A 20,463-nucleotide genomic window follows, 5' to 3' on the forward strand; every position below is an offset into this window, starting at 1 on the left:
ACCTTGAATTAGAACATGAAAACCACAAGCGAAACCTTATTTATTTGGCTACAAGAAATAAGTATGGTTATAAAGAAGAAGTTATTATATATGAATAAAACTATACTTACATACATTTTTCAAACGCAAGGTTTGATGAAAGGACAAATTCTTACTAGTTATGTTTGAAAAATCCAATTTTACATTTGTTTAAAATATCTATTAATTTTTTTAATAAAATTGTTGAAAAAACAGTAACTCTCAAGCTAAACACGTTGCCCCAATATTTTTATTAAATATATTTTGCTCCTAATTTATGTTCATTTTAATTAAAAATAAATATAAATTTAATATTTACCAACGATATTTATCATCGATAATATTGATAATTATACAGATTGATATAATTTTGACTAAAATTATCAAATCAGTGTAATTTTGGATTTGAGAAAAAATTGTAGAAATTGAGTGAAAAAGAGAAGAAAAAGTCAAATATTTGAGCTAACATGTAAGTTATTTGTATTATTAAAGATGTAAATTACATTACTCTTATTATAATATTTGGACAAAATGACATAAATGTTTTTTTAACTACTAAAGCTAATAATTGATTTTGATAAATAAATAAAAATATAGATTTATTAAACTTAAACGACGAGAATAAATTGTTTTATCAAACCTTATATGAAAAATAATCATTTAACACTAATTTATCTATATAAATTAATATAATAAATTATAATTAAATAATATAATTGTTTTTTAACTTTAAAATCATTTAATATAGGTAAGTTAATTGGGAATGTTTGTAAATTTAATTTTACGGATATATATATATATATATATATATATATATATATATATATATATATATATATATATATATATATATATATATATATATATATATATATTATAAAACTATTTGCAAGCGGAGTCACCTTATGAAAGGGTCCCTTAACCGTGGTGAAAGCTTGTGGCTGTAAGAATTTTATTCAACACCCAAAAAATCAGAGCCACCAGAAGTGGATAACATTGCCAACATTGCCTGCCTCTGAGACAATCCTTAAATAAAATTACAAGAAGCCCATGTCATAAATCTAGTTTGTCACAGCTCAAATGGCCGCCAAAGGGAAACTACTTGACATTTTTAAGGACAACAGATCAAAGTGACCAAAACTTCATTATTATGGCATTGCAAAATTGTTTTCATGCATGCAAAAACAGTAACAATAATGTGTCTCTCCGTAAAATTCACATGACACAGTCATCAAATGATGGCCGGAAAGAGAATTTTGGAGAGGTTTCATCATCAGTGCGGCCAAGGTCTCCGGCCGAGGAGTTTGCTCCACTAGCAGCAACGTTCCGGCGACGGCTACTTGTGGGTGTAGGGTCAGCTTCTTTAGTGGGTGTTGGTGCAAATTTTGGTGGAGTTACGAGTTTCCTTCTGGGGTTGTCTCCTGAAAGTGGGAGAAATCTTAAGCTTGATGTTTTGTATCCAATTAAAGGGTTCAATCGTTGCATTGACACTTCTGAAGGATTTGGTTAGCAAGTCCTCTAACTGTTGAATTTTCTTTTACTTTCCCTCGTTCAATAGTCCATTCACTATCAAAGTATCTTGATAATTAGACCTATAAATACTTAGCATCTCTTCTATAATTTATCGATATTAGATTTACTTTAAAAGTGTTACATGTATTAGGTTTGATTGAACTGCAGAATTCATTTACCCAGAAAACTGGGTGGGAGACCAGACATTGTTGTATAGAGCAGCTGAGAAAAGAGAGTTTGAGAGGTCGCTTGACCCACCTCCCCTCAGCAATGGGCGGCGCAAGAATGTTAATGAACCAGTTGCTGCATTTGGACCTCCTGGTTCAACTGGAGAGCTCAATGTTAGTGTCATTGTCTCACCAGTCTCACCGGATTTCTCGTGAGTACTCTTCTCATGAAAATGCTATGTCGCACGACAGTGTGTTGTTGAATGAAAGCTTGGAGCTTATGTTCTGCATTTTCTGGCAGTATTGAAGCATTTGGAGGGGCAAAGGAGGTGGGAGAAACTGTAGTTCGAACAATCACAGGTGCTGGGCGACGCCCAGATGTTAAAGGAACTCTGATAGAATCAAGATTGAGAGAGGACCCTTTGAGGAAAGTTAAGTACTATGAGCTGGAATTCAGAGTTGAAAGCCCCTCATTCCAGAGGCATAATGTAGCAGTTTGTTGTGCTCTAAGTGGGAAGCTATATACTTTAAATGCACAAGCACCTGAATCAACATGGCCAGAGGTGAAATCAGACTTTTATACAATTGCTGAATCATTTAGTCTCACATCTTAAGCACTGGTGTAAACCGTCACCTAGTTTTCATACACCTGCATTCGATTTTCTAAGAAGATTGCCTAGAATTCATGTTAAATTCAAGAAAGAATGTGAAATCAGTGTTCGTCAAGTAGACTTTCTGAACCAGCATTTGCAAGGAAACTTAAATGGAGATCCCGAATAATATTGCAAAATGAAACTCTTCTGGTAATGATCCTTATAAACAAGATGATGCCATCAACTTCACAACAAACTTCACTAATTTGCAACTGGCTGAATAAATGGTTTGCCGCCATTTAGTCTTAGTCTAAAGCATCTTACAAGCACTAAATGTAAGCTATGGTGCCAGATCTATAATTTGGCCACTTAAACGATAGGCACATGAAGTTAGAAGATTCAATATAAATATATTGGTATACTAAAGTTCCTTCGGGGCCTAAAGCAACCACCATAAGAATTAGCTATGCTACCACTAAATTACATTTAGTGTACACTATTTCAGACACAAGTTATCTGTTTACGCTTCATAACATCGTCCAAGTTCACAGAAACAGCTGCAGTTAAATTAGGATCCTCAAATCCAAGCTCTGCACCAAGCCTGTGATAGCAACATAATGGGAACAACTTTCTGTTAACATTCTAAAAACAGAACTAGGAAGAGAATCTGGCACTGCATCTAATGCATTCCCCCTAAAAAAATGAATTAACAACAGTAAATAAATAAATAAAAGTTAGAAACACCGGTCAAAATGGTTTACAGCCAAATGGAACAAATCAATCTTTTTCTTCAATAAAAAAGGTAGAAGGTCAAAAGTAAAATCAGTATGTCAATACTAAGACACTTGATGTTTGAATTGCTTACTTTGGATCAAGCACCAATTTCTGGACTTCTTTGATAGCTGAACTTGCTGCATATAGTGAAATTTTTCCAACCTGCATTAGAACAAAATCAAGAAATTCAATATGATAACAGGCCTATAATAAATTATATAGAAAATATATAAAGAACTAAGATCAAGAAAGGGAATACAAAGTAAGGGAAAACAGTAATTTTCAAGGAAAAGGCATAGACCTCTAAAACTTGAATTTTCGCTTCATGCTCATTGGAAAGACAATGGATTTCTTCAGCCAATCTCAAAGCCTCTCCAACGCTTTCAGGAAATAAAAAATCAAGGCCCAACTGGACAGTGGACTGACAATTTTATAACAAGGAAACAACTTATTCAACATAATGTTATGAAAATAAGGAATAAAGATATTAAAACTCCGAGGCTGGCCTAAAACTAGTAGTATATATAGCACTTTTTTTTTAATTTTTTTAAAAATCCCAGTCGACTATAAGCATCTTCCAGAAGTACTATACAGATGATTTAGCTGAAAGTAATTTCATAGAGAACTGAAAATCAAGGAGTACTTGGTTCTCTTTCTTTTTTCTTCTGCTCTTCTATTCTCCTGTAATCAATTGTAGTTTAAAAAACTAACCTAATATCTACTAAACTGATATACAGATATAACAATGAATGTGAAAAGACTCATGTTTGCACAAACAGTGAGGCATGGAGAAGACAGTAAACAGCACAGTATGCCATGCAATCATCCAAAAGATTCAAGGGGCATTCTACTTTCCAATAAAAGGCAGTCAGTATGTATGTATTTTTTCCTCATGGACATTCCAAAATATTTGTCAGCATCAATTTGTATACTACTTCAAATATCTATCATCTAACACAAAAACACTTTCTATTTTATCTATTGAGATACCAGTGGCTAATTTGCTATCATGCCATTTAAAGTAAAAACAAAAAGGAGAGACATCTCAACAGTCACATTTGAGGTATTCTGACCTCGTGTTTAGGATTAACAATATAATGTAAAACCCATCCAAATGACACATTGCATATTGTAATGACTTACCTCAAGAATTTTCAATTGATATGGGCAGCCAGCAGGAACAAAAACAGCCTGCCCCAGATGCTGTTCAAATGACCATGGCTCAACTCCTGACAAAAAAACGAGCCGTTAGCATGATCCAATCCATCAACGTGTCATTGATTAACGATTAAAAAAAGAAAATGGATTCAACCAAGATACATATTCACAATTCTTCCCAGATTATGAAATATTTTTAATAAAAAAGTTTTACCCACCAAATTCTTCCTTCAATTTTCCTCTATGATCCCCATTCAGGTATACCTTTTCATCATAAAGAGCACGTGTGGCCTGAGATCCAAACAATAGAATCAGTAATTAAAGGTTATATTATCCAACTGTACTCAATAAAAGGATTGATTTCTATGCAATATAACTTACAAGATCCTTTATAGCATCACCAGGGTCCCCAAAATCATCCCAGTGTTCTTGCAGATACTCGGTTAGCTTTGGAACATCCTGCCGACGGAAGATATCCCAATGTGCTCCTGCAAGACTCATTTCAGATTTATCTCCACCATCACCATTTAACTGTTTAGAATTAACAACCTTCTCTTCGTTAGCAGTAGTTCCAATCCCCTGATCCTCCATTACCTCATCCTCACCTTCAGCAGACGTTTTCCCACATTCATTTTTCACATCATGTCCACCAAGTGATAAATCAGGTAACTTTCCTCCATCCAAACTCTTTTCAGGATTCTCAGTTGACTCAGTCACCTCAGCTTTTGATGCAGAACTTTGAATCTTCTCAGCTTCTGCTTTCTTCTGCTTTACTTTGCACATATGCACCAATAAATATACCTGATAATAGTTTAGCAAATATCAGCAACTTTATTTCATCACTACATTAAGTTACTGTATGGAAGAATATATTATAGGGAGAAAGAAAGTATCTATTCTCTTAAGCCTTATAAGTTTGACACCAACAAGATTTCTGTGTAACAAGCCAACCAGATTCAATTACTCATATCAAAATAAGATAAGACTTTTTTCATATAAGTTTTACATGCAATAACTGGTATTAATAGATTGATAAATAGCAAGCAAAAGGTAAGATTTGAAAACTTCAAATGCTGCCAACATTAAGGGAATAATCACTGAACTAAAGAGGCAAATCATCTTTGGTCAAGAAACTAATTATGGAATTACAAGTCATAAATTCTTCTTCTTCTTCAATGATAAACAGAGAAAAGTAACTCTTAATAAAGTCAACCCGATCATAGGTCAACAAGAAAGCAGAACATATATTGTACCATATCACACATATTGAAGTGAAGATTGGTCACAGAATCACCTCTACCAAGTTCCTCATTAGTCCCATAAGACATATATATCTTAGGTCCTACATCATTTTGCAAGGAATAATGAGGTAGTTTTGCAGCCACATTTAGAAAACCCAACCGAGAATGGATATACTCAATTAAAGGAAATTTAGTAATAAATTCAGGTTTATGATAGAATAAAAATTCTTCAGAAGCACTGGAAGAAGGCCAATCCTTCAGTTTCAACATTTCTGGCTGACCATCACGGAATCGTCCTTCTGAGTACCCATTGATGAACTGACTAAGTTCAATATCAACCTGCCAAAAAGTGAAAACCACATATCACAGGTATTAGCTGCAAGCAGGAAGTAATTTTAAGAAATATAGAGAATACAAGGATGAAAGAAGAATCATTAACATAATTACAAGCAAAAGCAACAAAAGCCTACCTCAGACCAGTCTAAGCAATCTATAGCTTTCACTGTTCTGTTCTCATCTTTTGTCTTCTCATCTGCTGTCTCCCGCATCCCCCTCCAAATTTCCTTTGGGTCCCAGATTGACATGGATGACCTATCACATACCTGCGTAACAATAACAGGTTCACCCTTGACCCAATGTTTTCTAAAATTGCAAATCCCTTTCGTTTTAGTATCCTGAGATGATGGCCAGTACAAGAAATTATCCTCTTCATCCTCTCTGTAAGCACACTGGAAGAGTCTTGGATCATTTGACCCAGTTATTTGTAGAGTTCAAGCATCATGAACCTTACAACCACTGTCCATTTCCTCCACATTTTTCACTAGTCTTGCAACCCAATTCATTTTGAATATTCGGCTTAGGTTCAATGATCGATGACCACACCCACCATACTCCTTGGGGGGGCATGGAATACTGCCATCACCGCTGGCTTTCCAGGCAGGGAAATGATCAGATATATTTAATCTCAGTTTGGATATTTTAACATGCTCTGACACAGCTTTTGAGTCTAGACTTCTCCCAGTAACATGATTTTCTCCTTTACTATCACTCTTAGATGGTCCTCGAATATCGTGACAGCAACTAAGGCACAGATCTATCAAGCAATTTGCACAATGCCGGTGATAATCAATGATGGGTATTCTACAGAAGTTGCTGCAAGAAAACAAATAATGATGAACTGTAATACTTAACCGTTTAAATTGAATGAAGAGCCAACTATTTTTGTCTATTGGGCAATTTCACACTTCTCCTATTAACAAACCCAAAGGAAACAACACATAAGATATAATACAAACAAATTAATCAGTAGAGCAATTTCTTCCTTAAATTTTATGATGTAGATCACCAAACATCCTAAATAAATAGGATCTAAGTATTTATGACAACAAGATATCACGCTCTTGGATTGGAACACTTCATATATTAATGTTTAATACTCTAATCACATGTAAAGTTCCAAAAGTGGTACCAGCACATCTGTTCATCTGCATTCAATTTTATCCTGACAAGATCTATGTCATTGCCTGGAAAAATAATTGCAAAATTGTCACATTATGCATACGTTTTACATGCTAAAATTTTGAACATGAAGAGCATTTTTACCACGGAGTTTTTTTTCCAGTTCTACTTCATAGCACTGTATTTGATGAATCTGTTTAACCACAGGAAGCACAGCAGACAGAAGGGAGTAGAGGTATTGCAACTTGTCCAGGACAGGTATTTCCCGTATCCTTACCTGCAACTCAGTCAAAAAGATATTTTCCTTCAATTAGACAATTATAAGTCTTATAAAAAAAAAACAATCATACCAAGAAAAATCAGTATTCCTCATAGAGAAGATAACACGAAACTTCATACTATAGTTACAAGGAACCATTAGTTCAGAAATGAAATACCTTGACCAACTTATCCCCACATAAGCATGCCTTGCAATTACAAGAACCATGACATGCAGGACAGACCCTTTCAATTTCTTCCAATGGGATGTCTGAGTACCTGAGAAGATAAACTTAAATACTCAATATGCTCGTAAATTTGTAATATATGTACATCTGTTGGAAAAACTCAGTCTCACCATGTTGAGATACAGTTATCACAATATCCTCTCTTATCACATTTTTGGCACCAAATAACTCTATCTCTATCATTCCTCTGGCATTGATGACAAATTTGTCCACCAGTATCTTCAGAACAATTCATGCTTCCATCAGAATAATCCTGCATAACTTGTCCATTTACAAATCAGTATCTTCATATGGGGAAAATGAGAATCAAAAGAGATATTAGGAATAGTCATTCCAACAAAGAAAACCATTTGGCATAGTTTTCTACAGTAAGAACAAACCCTTGAGTAGTAACATTATTTAGAAGCTATTCAGTTGATGCAACTTTCTTAAAGTACACCGTTACATTATTTTCCCCCAATTTTGTGTGTTTTTATTTAAAATAAACAAACATATTCTCATTTATATATCAATGTGACATAATTCATAACAACAAACCAGGAATAATACAGACAGGTTGTGGTAAATACATTGCAATTTGACTCACCATCATAGTACTGGCATCAGTACTCTTCTAAGATCTATTTCTGGAAGAATCCATGGCAGAATGGGGTGGTGTCTTATAAGACCTCAAATTCTCATCAAATTCTACAACATCTCGTTGCGAATCATCATTTTCCTTCTGAGAATTATGTGCTGACAAGCTCCTTGTAGGAGGTGTTTCAGGTGAATAGCGAAAATGACTTTTTGACACCTCCTCCATAAATTTCTTCCCAGACACTGAAGAATGGACACCACTTTTCATGTTCGCAATTGGCATGTCATAATCATCACTTTTACTCTCCATGTATATGTCACTTTCACCTAAAGATTTCCCATTTGCTTTCTTCAGGCTAGCCCTTAATGCCGAATTAGCAGCCCTCCTCTTTGCCTGAATATAATGTTTTTCACACACAGTTTTATCTGGCATAGAAAGTGCAGTGCATCTCCACTGTTTCCCATCTGACCTCTTGCACCGCAAATCATCTGGAATCCCAACATTATCCTCACCATTCCCTGAACCTGAACGTGGATGATCCATCAACCCAGTTCAACAGCAATAGAACATTCACAACTGTATGCTCATGAAACAAACCTGCACACACAACAACCAAATCAATGAAAACGACCAAGATGTCCATATAATCACACTGCTACGCATCAAGCTACCAAGAATACAAAAACAGTTGCATTAACATCAAGTTGGCCCAGAAGCATCTAATTTTATCCAATTTTGAATATTAAGGTCTCACAGACCATAATTTAACACATTAGAGTATCCAGATCCACAAAACTACTACACCAACATCCAATACAGTTGAACTATCAGTATTTTCAACAACAAGAATAATAACTTAAATAACTCTTAATCAAAACAAGATGCATTGAGTATAGAAAACAAGAAAGCCATCATGCAAAACTACACCGTAACAAACTGAGGTACAAAGAACAAGAGAACAGTTACACACGTTAACAATGACTTGCTTCAAGAAGCATTGCATAAATTTACATCTATTTTCAATATTAACGTTTCCATAACCATAAATTTCCACAAAGCTAAGATACATTACCAATTTCCAGAACAGTTTAAGTATCGGTATTACTAGTTTTCACCAAAGAACCCGTCCCAGAACAAAAACACATATGACAATTATGACAAAAACAAAATTAAAAAACTTAAAAATCCGAGAATTAAGAGCTGAGTTTGCGAGAAATATCCGAATGCAGTACAGACAGAAATATTCAATTATGCCCAGAAAAACATTGACAAAACGAAAGAGGGAAAAGCTGAGAAAAGAAGATACGTGGGACTAGGGTTTGGCAAGTCTCCCGGAACCACACAACAACATTATAATGAAATTAAAATCCAAGAGGCGTAATTGAACGCAAGGCTGAGGCTTCACTGCGTTGTATTGTGAGTTGAAAGTGTAGAGTCGAGAAGGTGAGGACTCGATTGGGTCGTTGAAGGTTTTTTGTTTCTGTGTTCATAATGTTTTCGTTTTACAGACAACTGTGAACTGTGAAGTGTGCCAGACCAGACTTTCTGGAGTCAGAACTCAACTTGTAACCTCGGCCGTACCAAGAGAGAGAAAAACAACCTGTTGCCTATATACCCAGCTGACGGTGTCAAGTCAAGTAGGCTTGAGCTTCACTTGCGCGAACTTAAAACGAGCAATTACAAGACAAGCTTGACTTAGGTTCTCGAATGGTTTATATGTAAATAAAATTAGACCGGTGGATTATTTTCACCCAAGTTTCGTAAAATAACAAATATATTTTTATTACAAATAAAAAACTTAAATATCTACAAATGTTTTAGTGTGATATGATTAAAGAATAAAAAAATTATTTTATTAATAATATTAAAATAATTAAAATTATATTTCATTTTCTCTTTTTAATTTAAAAAACTAATAATTTCACCTTATAATTAAGTTTTTAAAAATTCATTTTTTCTCCTTAAGATACCAGACCTGAAATTCAATCACTTTTACCCACGAATGGTGGTCTTATAATAGACGAAGGAGGAGTTGTCATCTAGATTTGTAAAATTCGGGGCCTCTGAATATCATTGGTGGGCTAAGGGAGGGATGAAAAAAAAAATCTTAAGATTTGGAAGGGGAGAGGAAGTCACTTTTCTAAATTAAGGTATAAGGTGAAATGTTAATTTTCAAAACTTAAAGGAAAAATGATTTATTTTTTAATATTATCATTGAACAAGGATTTTTTTTTTATATTTAATGACAATTTTTATGAAAGTTTAAGGAGAATTGGGTGTTTAGATTTTTTATTTATTTGTAAGTATACTTTTGAAATTAAACTAAAAATTTGGTGAGAAATAACCCTTTGGCCAATGAAATAATGTCAAAATGCAAAATAACTTAGATATGGAATACGATTATTCAAGTTTTGTATAAAGTCCGTTAAGAAATAGACCAATTAAGTAAATAACACATAATAATACATTAGTGGTTCCTATCAAATTTATTTTTATTGTTAATTAAATGTAAAAATAAGTAAATCGTTTCTACTTCAACAACATGGGACTTTGTGGTTGTAAGGGATGTGAATCCACCTGTTTATAAAATTTGATTCAATTTAAATTAAATTTAAATTAAATTTAACTTTAAATCAATTTAAAACTTAAAAAATTAGTTTAAGATTGACGAATAAAAAAAATCTAAAACTCGAATTTTGCTCAAAATAAATTTAAATTTTGACTCAATAAAAGTTAACTCAAACCTAAATATTTAGATTTGTTTAAACTTAACTTTTTTTATAAATCAAGTTTAATCATTAACTCAATCTTAACTTATTCGATATAAACTCAAATTTGATATTAAAAAACTTACATTAAGTTAAATCTAACAAATTTAGTGAATTTAGGGTCAGCTCTTATTCATACCATTAAGTAGCATATATTATATGAAAGGTATGTTAATCTTGTTAACATTCAAGTTTTAGTATCTAAATAATTATCATCTTATGATGGGAGGATTTTAAATGAATGGTATCCAATTTGATATTAAAACTTGGTGCTCACATCATTATTCATTTTAATTTGCACAGCACGTCGGAGACCGCATGAAGGGTATTTTTGTCCGTCCAATACATTTTTGGATAGTTTTGTGATTCAAAATACGGAACAAAGTGATAAGCAAATTGTCAACTGTCATTACTACTGTGCCTTCAAGCAAATCCTAAAATACAAACTCCATTACCAAAACGTGGCCGTATATTAACTCAACACATCTTAGCAACCGAACGACTTATCATTTAAGAGTTAATAATTAATAATATTAATCATCTTCTTATTCACTCTACTCACCGTTTCGATTTGATCTGAAGAAGCCAGAGAGAGACATGTCAATGGCGAGGGCGAGTTCAGGCCTCGCGTATCCCGAACGTTTCTACGCAGCGGTGTCGTACGCTGGCTTTGACGGATCTCCTAATTCCGCCGCCAAAGGTCTCACCTCGAAGTTCTCGAACGACAGCGCTTTACTCCTTTACGCTTTGTATCAGCAGGTGCCAAATAGTTATTGCATTTCTTATTTCGATTCTTGTCATTTCATGATTTGATCCGTGCTTTCGTCGGTTTTTTGATGTGGCGCGCGCTTGTTGCTGCTGATTTGTGATTATATTTGAGCTTGTTTGGTTATTTGATTGCTAATCATTTTAATACGTGTCACTTGTTCGTAGTTAGATTTTGGAATCCGTTCGCTGATTGTCTAGTTTTATGAAGCGAAGTTCATGTATAATTTGTGTATTTTGAGCGTAACTGAGCTAGATCTGAACTTATGAATCGAGATTCAGGTGGTGGAAATGGAAGATTTGTTGGCCTTTTTAGCTTACAAGAAAGACTAGAGAAAGTGGCATTAGTTTGTAACAATTGCACCATGTTCACTTAACTCCAGCAACGTCACTAGTGTAATGGCTGACGCTAGAAATGTATAACATCTAAGTAGTGACATTTTATATAGATTTGTAACAAATGTTTGTTATCAGAACATATAAATTCAAAATTGTGCAATATTTAACTAATATGTGATAAGTTGATATGTTTATAAGTATGTGTCTATAGATTTTGACGTTTTGAATGTGTTTGTGGCTTTGTGCTGACATGTCATATTATTTTTCTTGCAGGCTACAGTAGGACCTTGTAACATTCCAAAACCTAGCTCATGGAGTCCTGTGGAACAAAGCAAATGGAAAAGGTTAGTTTATTGTTATGCATGGGTTATTTAGCTTTTGGTAGTTGCATTGAGAGTGGATTCCAGCTGATGGCAGTGTAAATGCACTTAGTGGTAGCGCAATGCAGTTCTGGTTCTTGATTGCGTTTGCTGCAATGTTATTCCCATTTGCTATTTTGGACTATTTGTTTCAATGGAGTAGGTTGTGTAGAAGGATTGTTTTTTTTGGGATGGGGGTTGGGGTTAGAATAGGGCATTTATTTTGATGCATTTTCTTGCAATTTTTGTATGTAAGCTATTGCTTGCTGTTTAGTTGAGTTGAACATCCTTTTAGATTCTTGCACTGTCATGCATCTCCTTGTATAGTGTTGAATTTGTTCTCTGAAGCTTTTCATTTTGTGTGCAGCTGGCAAGGACTTGGAAACATGGCTGCCACAGAGGCCATGCGTCTCTTTGTAAAAATATTGGAGGTTTATTCCAATATAATTCTTGTGATCGGGTTCATGTATTTTCCTCATAGCCGTAGCTAATGATTTTTTATTCCTTTTAATCTTCTATTGAGTAGGAGGAAGATCCAGGTTGGTATTCAAGGGCATCCTACGATGTTTCTGAGCCCGTTGTAGATGTGCAGATGAATGTGAGTACATGAAAAATTCCTCTAAGTTTTAATTCAATTTTATAAATTGGCAATGGTTTAACACTAGTTGTGGGCGTTATTTCTACATGTTCTCTACAATCAACATTGTTACCGGCAATTAAATTGTTGAGGGTGGTGAAATGTAAATACATATTGCATCAATTGAATCCAAGTTAGTCTAATTTGTTTTGTTCTTGTATCTGGTTTTATTGAGAATGCAGTTCTCTGATCTCAATGTTTGAAAATTCTTTACTCTGTCCATAGTTCAGATTGGAAAGGAGAACTGAAGGAACTGAACAATTGACCCATAGTAAAAGAATATTTTATTCAGTCAATATCTGTCTCAGTTTTGATGTTGAATATAATGACCTGTATTTTTAATTTTTTTTTTCTTAGCATAATTCAAAAGTTGAACCTGTCGTGGAGAACGGGACTTCCTCTCCTGAGACTAAGACTATTTCCACTGAGAATGGGAGCCTGATGGAAACTCAGGATAAAGATGTAGTCTCAGAAGGCCTTGGTTCAGTTTCTGTCTATGATCAATGGATTGCACCTCCAATATCCGGACAACGTCCCAAACCTCGATATGAGGTATTGGAATGTCATTTCAGTTGTTTCATGATCCTTCTTCCTTTTGATCATCATTCTGCCCCCTCACTGAAGCCTTCTTCTATCTTTCAGCATGGAGCTGCAATTGTTCAAGACAAGATGTATATATATGGTGGAAACCATAACGGTCGTTACCTAAATGATCTTCATGTAAGAACTCATTTGCACAAACATGTAGACATGCATGTTCCACATAAATTTTACATAACAAATTCTGTACAGGACTGCTGGCAGGAATGCCTATGCATTTGCTAACATAAACTGGATCACACATTTTTTGTAAATGTGATCTCATTTTTGTTCTTTTGCTTGAGAAATTTGGATATTTTTTTTCTTAATATGTATATATCTCCTTTGGCTACTCTTGCATAGAAATAGATTGAGTAGTTTTTCCTCATCTGCTGATCAATGCAGGTTCTGGATTTGAGAAGTTGGACCTGGTCAAAGGTTGAGGCTAAGGCTGGGGCTGATTCATCAAATCCAGTGACACTAACCCCTTGTGCGGGTCATTCCTTGGTTAGTATATTACAGAGTATCATTTCCTTCTCTGTCACTTCTGTGTGTCCTGTTATCTGGCAAACATATGACCATTTTCATAATATCTATTTACTGACAATTTTTTTTTTTTTTCCAATGGTGAATATTCTATTAACATCAACTATTTCTCTAGATACCATGGGAAAATAAGCTTCTGTCAATTGCTGGTCATACAAAGGATCCTTATGAAACAATTCAAGGTACATTTTACTATTATGGTACCGTCATTTGATTTCTTATTTGGTTTGTATCACTGTAGTGGTCTATATGGCTTTTTAGAAAGGTAAAAAAATTAGTGGAAAGTTATAAGTTGGATACAATTTTATATATTCTTAGGAAAATTTCAAAAACTAATGAACTAATTTGTATTTTCATGACAGTGAAGGTGTTTGATCTACAAACTTGTTCTTGGTCAACACTGAAGACTTATGGGAAACCACCGGTATTTATCAGTTATTTTTCTTATTTATCTTTTTTTTTTTCACAAAAAGATAATACAAGTAGCTTCTGGTATCTGGCTATGGCATAGATACTGGTTCACCAGTAGGACTGTCGCAGAATTGATTATGTCCTTAAGCAATTGAAAACCAAAATTTTAGTTTTATTATATTTATAACTTGTGAATCAGATAGGTATGCTTTAATTGGGAAGTACTTCTTGTTATCATTCTAATATCATCTCTTGATTATCTAGACTTAAAGATGATTACTTATAAGCACATTCTTTGTTATTGTTTCAATTTTCCATGCTTATGACTCTTTATGTGAATGTTTCATTATTTATGCATTTAAGGTCTCTCGTGGAGGTCAATCTGTGACTCTTGTTGGAACAAGCTTAGTAATTTTTGGGGGTCAGGATGCAAACAGATCACTCTTGAATGATCTGCATGTACTTGATCTTGAAACCATGACCTGGGATGAAGTGGATGCTGTGTAAGATAACTTTTCACAATTTCAGTGTCAGCTTTGAACTGTTATTGTCAATTGGTTACATAAGCATTTGTGTTCAATCAAACTTTTTATTCCAGTTAATAATCAAATATGTTGCTAAATCAGATTGAATTGTTAAATTTGTATGTAGTTCTTAGGATTTGGTCAACAACTGTTGAATGCTAGATGGATTTCAGCTGAATTAAGAAGAGGTTCAAATTTAATTGAAATTGTTTAGTGTTTATGGTTCATAATTGATATATATATTATATAATTTGGATTTAAAGTTGAATTCTAGTTTGTCTTGTTCTAAGCAAACTTGGTTTCTACTAGATTGGGACTGAATCTGAAATATTTATAGCCATATCCACCTTATGAAAAAGAAGCATATTTCATCTTTATATTCAATTTTTGTTGAAGGAATAACCCATTTCCAATTATGCTGGAACAGAGTGATTCCGAGTTTGTATATTGATTTACTGTTGTCATTAATTTATCCTCCTAATTTTATAGGGGTGCGCCTCCTTCTCCAAGGTCTGATCATGCGGCTGCGCTACATGCGGAACGCTATCTTCTTATCTTTGGTGGGGGCTCACATGCCACTTGTTTCAATGATCTGCATGTTCTTGATTTACAAACAGTAAGATATAACCATTGTTGTACCAATATGGTAAAATGATGACTTTTTGCTAATACCTTCTCTACATTTTATAATTATAGATGGAGTGGTCAAGACCTACTCAACAAGGTGAGATCCCAACCGCACGGGCTGGACATGCAGGTGTAACAATTGGAGAAAATTGGTTCATTGTTGGTGGTGGTGACAATAAGAGTGGTTCGTGTTCTACAACTTCAACATTCAGATATAAACTTGTGTTGTCACTTATCCTTGAGATTAATTTTTGTATTCTTGGTGGCATGCTTCATTAAGCATGTCAAGTGAAGAAAATGATATTGTACAACGGATAAAATTATTTGATTGAAGCTTCTGCTGAATTTCTATAATCTCACAGAAAAATAATGAATTCAATCTATGCAAGTATTGACTGATAGTGCAGGGGATCTAAGCTGCATATGATTGAATGCATAGATCTCTTGAGCTTAAAAAAATAGTGGTTAGTCAACTGTAATTAGATTAAGGTTATCCCATTCTGTCTTTTTTTAAATGGAAATCCCTGTTGAGGCTTGCTATTGCTTTTTTTTTTTTTTAATACTGGAGAGGGTGGGGTGAATGAAAGCTGAAATATAGTGTCGGTTGTAAAACTAATGCAAATAATTGTATGGTTGGAAGTTTGTACTAAATGCTTAAAATAACTTGTATCAACTATGGGGAATCTGAGACGGTTTGACATAACATTTGTATCGTTGTGTTTCATATTGACCTAATTTAATTGATAGAAAAGACCATAGAGTTATTCAGTTACTTTTGTTTTTCTAGAGTAAAAGTAGCGTACAGTTTTAAAGAATAGGGCTAGTGCCTTATGCAATGGGCTCAGCCAGGGTTTAGACTTTAGATTGGTCAAGCAAAATAGATTATAGATTCTTTTGCTTTAATGGAATTAATGATATCTGACTTTTAAATTAGACTGCATTCTTTTGGATTGTCAGGTATCTGGATTTTTTTTCAGGAGCCCTTGCGATTATATTTAGAATCTCTTTTATTTTTGAGTATCTTATTTAAAAGATGGGAGAAAAAACACATCATGGTTTTGTTGAACTGCTCATGTTCTCCTTGTATCTTTAACACTAATACTGGTATATTTTGTTTCTTTGAACATTTTGCAGGGGTCTCAGAAACTGTTGTCCTCAACATGTCTACCCTTGTTTGGTCAGTAGTAACTTCTGTTCAGGGACGTGTTCCTCTTGCTAGTGAGGTATTCTCTTGGGAACATTTGCTAGTTGTAATTGATATACAGGTGAACTCAGTCAATAAGAAGTTTACTCGTGTTCTCATTCAGATAGAGATCTAGAATGCTATTTATTTAAAAAAGCTGCCTGACATTCATTAATGAGTTACAGGGATGCATATAAATGAAATGGGAATGGTAAGCTTACAAACACTTAGGCTAATTTATAACAATATTTTCATTATTGTAGTACTTTGACTGGATTTATTGTTGTATCATCATTAACTTGTCATTTGTAATTGGAGAATTGGTACCACTTACTTTTAAGAGTTTCCTTGTACTGGAAGTAAAAATGACGCTATATTCTGAAAATTTTTTATTTAGAAAATAACATTTTCATGTCAATTTCCATTAAATTATTTTATTGTTATTGTCTTGCTAAAGTTTTGAAATCAAATCATAGTTATTGTCATTTTATTGATCATTTTAGTATTTTGGCATTCTGGTAATGCAAGATCATTGGCTGAAAAGATTATTAATTCCTATCACAGGGCTTGAGTTTGGCTGTGAGCTCCTATAGCAGCGAAGATGTTCTTGTTTCTTTTGGAGGATATAATGGACGATACAACAGTGAGGTAAAGAGTAAAATTAGTGACTTTGCATGTAGTTATGTCTCCTTCTATGGCTCACTTCTTGTTCTGATTTTTTTGTGTTGCTGTTAGGTTAATGTTCTTAAACCTAGCCACAAATCAACTTTGCCATCAAAGATAATAGAGGTTCCTGTTCCTGACAGTGTTTCTGCCATACATAATGCTACAAATGCAACCAGAGATGTAGAGTCTGAGTCTGAGGTTGGTCAAGAAGCAAAAATAAGAGAAATTGTGATGGATAATGTTGATTCAGAGCTCTCGGTATGTTGTTTTTGAAAAACGCAACATTTTAAGCAGATTACTAATATTCATCCATTCAAATTCTGCAACTTAAAAATCTCCATCATTTATTTTGACATGCAAAATATTATAATTTTTACATCTTAATCTATGCCTACATGTGTGTTTTTTTTCATGTCTATAATTCATATGCTGTGTACTATCATCTGAGTGACTTAATCTTTTGTTATCTTCACATTGTTCCTGGTTGATTAGTACCTTTTGGTCAATCTGGATAATTTTCTTGGGAATGTTGTCTTAAACAATGTTGGAGAAATGATTGGCTTTTGAAAATTGCTTATCTAGTCTTCAAATGGCAATATGATTGCCAAATAATTCATGTGTATTATTGGCTAAACAATTAGCCAATTGATTTCATTATTGTGAAACTATGTCAACATTTTTGATTGCCATATTTGTAGATATGTTTATATTTTCTCTTTTCACTCAATATATCGACTTTCATGCAGAAATCGAAAGGTGTACAAAGTACTGAACATCTTATAGCAACCCTCAAGGCAGAGAAAGAAGAATTGGAATCATCACTGAGCAAGGAGAAGTTGCAATCTATCCAGCTAAAGCAAGAATTAACAGAAGCTGAGAGTCGGAACACAGACCTTCACAAGGTAATCTCTTGGTATTTAGTTTCACACTTGTACTTCTGTACATAGGCAAAGTTCTATTTGTTTAGTAAAAAATGATGATCGGCAATATTTTTACTTAATGGGAGGTATTTTGTTAGTTGAAAAAAAATTATGGGGGGGGGTCCAATAATGTTTTCATATCAAAATTTTATGGAATACCGTTTGTTTTAGGGGGAAAAAAAATAAAAGAGGTTTCCCCTGGTTTTTAATGGGAAAAAGCATGCCTATGGTGAATTGCAGGATATACTAAGAAATTTTCTGAATAGAGCTGGGCTGAACTTTTTAAAGCGAAATCTTCGTTGGAAAATTTTTTAAGGAGTGGATTGTAGCTTACATAATTAAGATGTTCAGTTCCATCAGCAGAATTTGAATCCAATATTCTGTTTCACATGCTAAGTTTCACCATTTTTGAAAAAATAGAAAAGAGATGCAACTGACCAAAGCTATCATAATTGTGCACAATAGAAAATTTATGGGGATGGTTCTAAAATATCTTTCCTGTCGTGAATTTTTTAAAAATTGTTCCATAATGTACAGAAAATAAAGTCTGTGGCAGCTTTCTTAAAACGAACTTTTTACACTACCTCTGCACTCAGAAACATGTACTTATGTGCCTATGTAGCTGCAGAACTGCAGATTCATTACAATTTGTTTTGTTTCTCATACAAAAATGTCCAGTGGCATGGAAAAAAGATTTATTTTTTTTCCCTAGTAAGATTTAACGCCCGTGGTTTCCTTCATTATTTTTCATATTATAGGAGCTCCAATCTGTTCGCGGTCAACTTGCTGCTGAGCAATCGAGATGTTTCAAACTGGAGGTATGCTCACCTGATTATTTGTTATTTGTTTGTTTATAAGCTTATACCTATGCAACATATGTTTTAATTCACGTGCGGTGGATGTGAATTGGCTGTTTGTGTAGTCATTCCATTCCAATTTTGAGATGGATTTGAAACCCTTCAATAGTGGAACTTTGCATGCTGTAAGCGATGAATTTATGAGTGTTGACTAATTAATCTCTGAACCAATAGGTTGATGTAGCAGAACTAAGACAGAAGTTACAAACAATGGAGACATTGCAAAAGGAACTCGAACTCCTGCAGCGCCAAAAGGCCGCTTCTGAACAAGCAGCCTTAAATGCAAAACAAAAGCAGGGCTCAGGTGGTGTATGGGGTTGGCTCGCTGGCAGCCCCCCTCCTAACCAGAAAGCCAATGATGCTTAAAACTGGTTGAACCCTCAAATTGAGTAGTAATTGCTAGATTTGATTCTCATTCATCAATTTTTCAAAAATATATATTTTTCATTTTACCCAACCTGGTTCTTTCTCATATGAGGAGTAAGATACCAGAGATCTCACTGGCACAGAGAAAACCCCGTTGAGTATTTTTGCATGAAATACATGTAGTTTTAGTATAAGGTAGTTTTATATGGCTATGGATGAAATATGTTAATTTTGTACCTTTTTTCTATTTGAAATTGGAGGATTACAAATGTAATGTTATTATGAAACATTATTTGCAGTCTTGTGGATGTATACCCGTTTTCACTATTTTTTTTTTAATGCACAATACAAAACTTTAGAGTGTAATCTTATCAACTTGTATATGAGTTTTAGTTTCATCGAGTTTGGGCGGTGTGGGTAAGATATTCGCGGTATTGTAGCAAAATTTGTTTTACTGCATTGGTAATATTACCGAAGTGGTAATGTTTGAACGAGGACTAAACGATACAACACGACAAAGAATTATTGCCTTACGTATCTTCTCACAGGAAACTATTCTTGCCTTTGAGCTTTCATCAATTCTGGAACCCCCGTAATGGGCAGTTGAATTATGGTTGGATTTTTGCGGATCTAAGTTTAAGATTTGGTTTGCGATTAATAAGTTGATAACTGAATTTGATTTGAAATAAGTCAAATGACTTTTTCTTACTTAAGGTTTAGTGTAAAAATAATATTTTACTGATTAATTTTAAAAAAATCTAAATATTTATAATTTTATTAAATTTTATTATTATTATCAAAGGTAAAATTGTTATTTATAAAAAAATATTTTAAAAACTAAAAAATTATTATATTTTTACCTTTCAAGTTTACAAACTAACAAGTTATTTTGTCAAAAGTTTGAAAATTTTA

At 33.8% G+C, this 20,463-nt stretch overlaps 2 protein-coding genes and 1 pseudogene across 3 annotated transcripts; 2 read left to right on the plus strand and 1 right to left on the minus strand.

Moving 5' to 3' along the window:
• The first annotated feature begins 1,045 nt into the window (after nucleotides 1-1,045).
• LOC123209280 (psbP domain-containing protein 7, chloroplastic) lies at nucleotides 1,046-4,074 on the plus strand. Of its 2 annotated transcripts, XM_044627200.1 has the most exons (4): nucleotides 1,046-1,523; nucleotides 1,699-1,909; nucleotides 1,999-2,260; nucleotides 3,802-4,074. In XM_044627200.1, exons 1-4 carry the CDS (start codon nucleotides 1,169-1,171, stop codon nucleotides 3,805-3,807), a joined length of 834 nt encoding a protein of 277 aa, XP_044483135.1. In that variant the 5' UTR covers nucleotides 1,046-1,168; the 3' UTR covers nucleotides 3,808-4,074. The 2 variants fall into 2 exon arrangements, with proteins under 2 accessions (XP_044483135.1, XP_044483134.1); XM_044627199.1 differs by lacking the exon at nucleotides 3,802-4,074 and having other exon boundaries at nucleotides 1,047-1,523; nucleotides 1,999-2,421.
• LOC123209279 lies at nucleotides 2,526-9,598 on the minus strand (annotated as a pseudogene).
• Nucleotides 9,599-11,252: 1,654 nt separating this feature from the next.
• On the plus strand, nucleotides 11,253-19,863 carry LOC123209023 (acyl-CoA-binding domain-containing protein 4-like). Its single transcript, XM_044626729.1, has 18 exons — nucleotides 11,253-11,531; nucleotides 12,150-12,220; nucleotides 12,603-12,666; nucleotides 12,762-12,833; nucleotides 13,230-13,424; nucleotides 13,515-13,592; nucleotides 13,857-13,958; nucleotides 14,113-14,179; nucleotides 14,360-14,421; nucleotides 14,772-14,911; nucleotides 15,422-15,548; nucleotides 15,629-15,743; nucleotides 16,694-16,782; nucleotides 17,307-17,390; nucleotides 17,478-17,666; nucleotides 18,155-18,310; nucleotides 19,087-19,146; nucleotides 19,360-19,863. Exons 1-18 carry the CDS (start codon nucleotides 11,370-11,372, stop codon nucleotides 19,549-19,551), a joined length of 2,025 nt encoding a protein of 674 aa, XP_044482664.1. The 5' UTR covers nucleotides 11,253-11,369; the 3' UTR covers nucleotides 19,552-19,863.
• Nucleotides 19,864-20,463: the final 600 nt, after the last annotated feature.

Source organism: Mangifera indica, chromosome 2 (assembly GCF_011075055.1).
Source record: "Mangifera indica cultivar Alphonso chromosome 2, CATAS_Mindica_2.1, whole genome shotgun sequence".
NCBI lineage: Eukaryota > Viridiplantae > Streptophyta > Magnoliopsida > Sapindales > Anacardiaceae > Mangifera > Mangifera indica.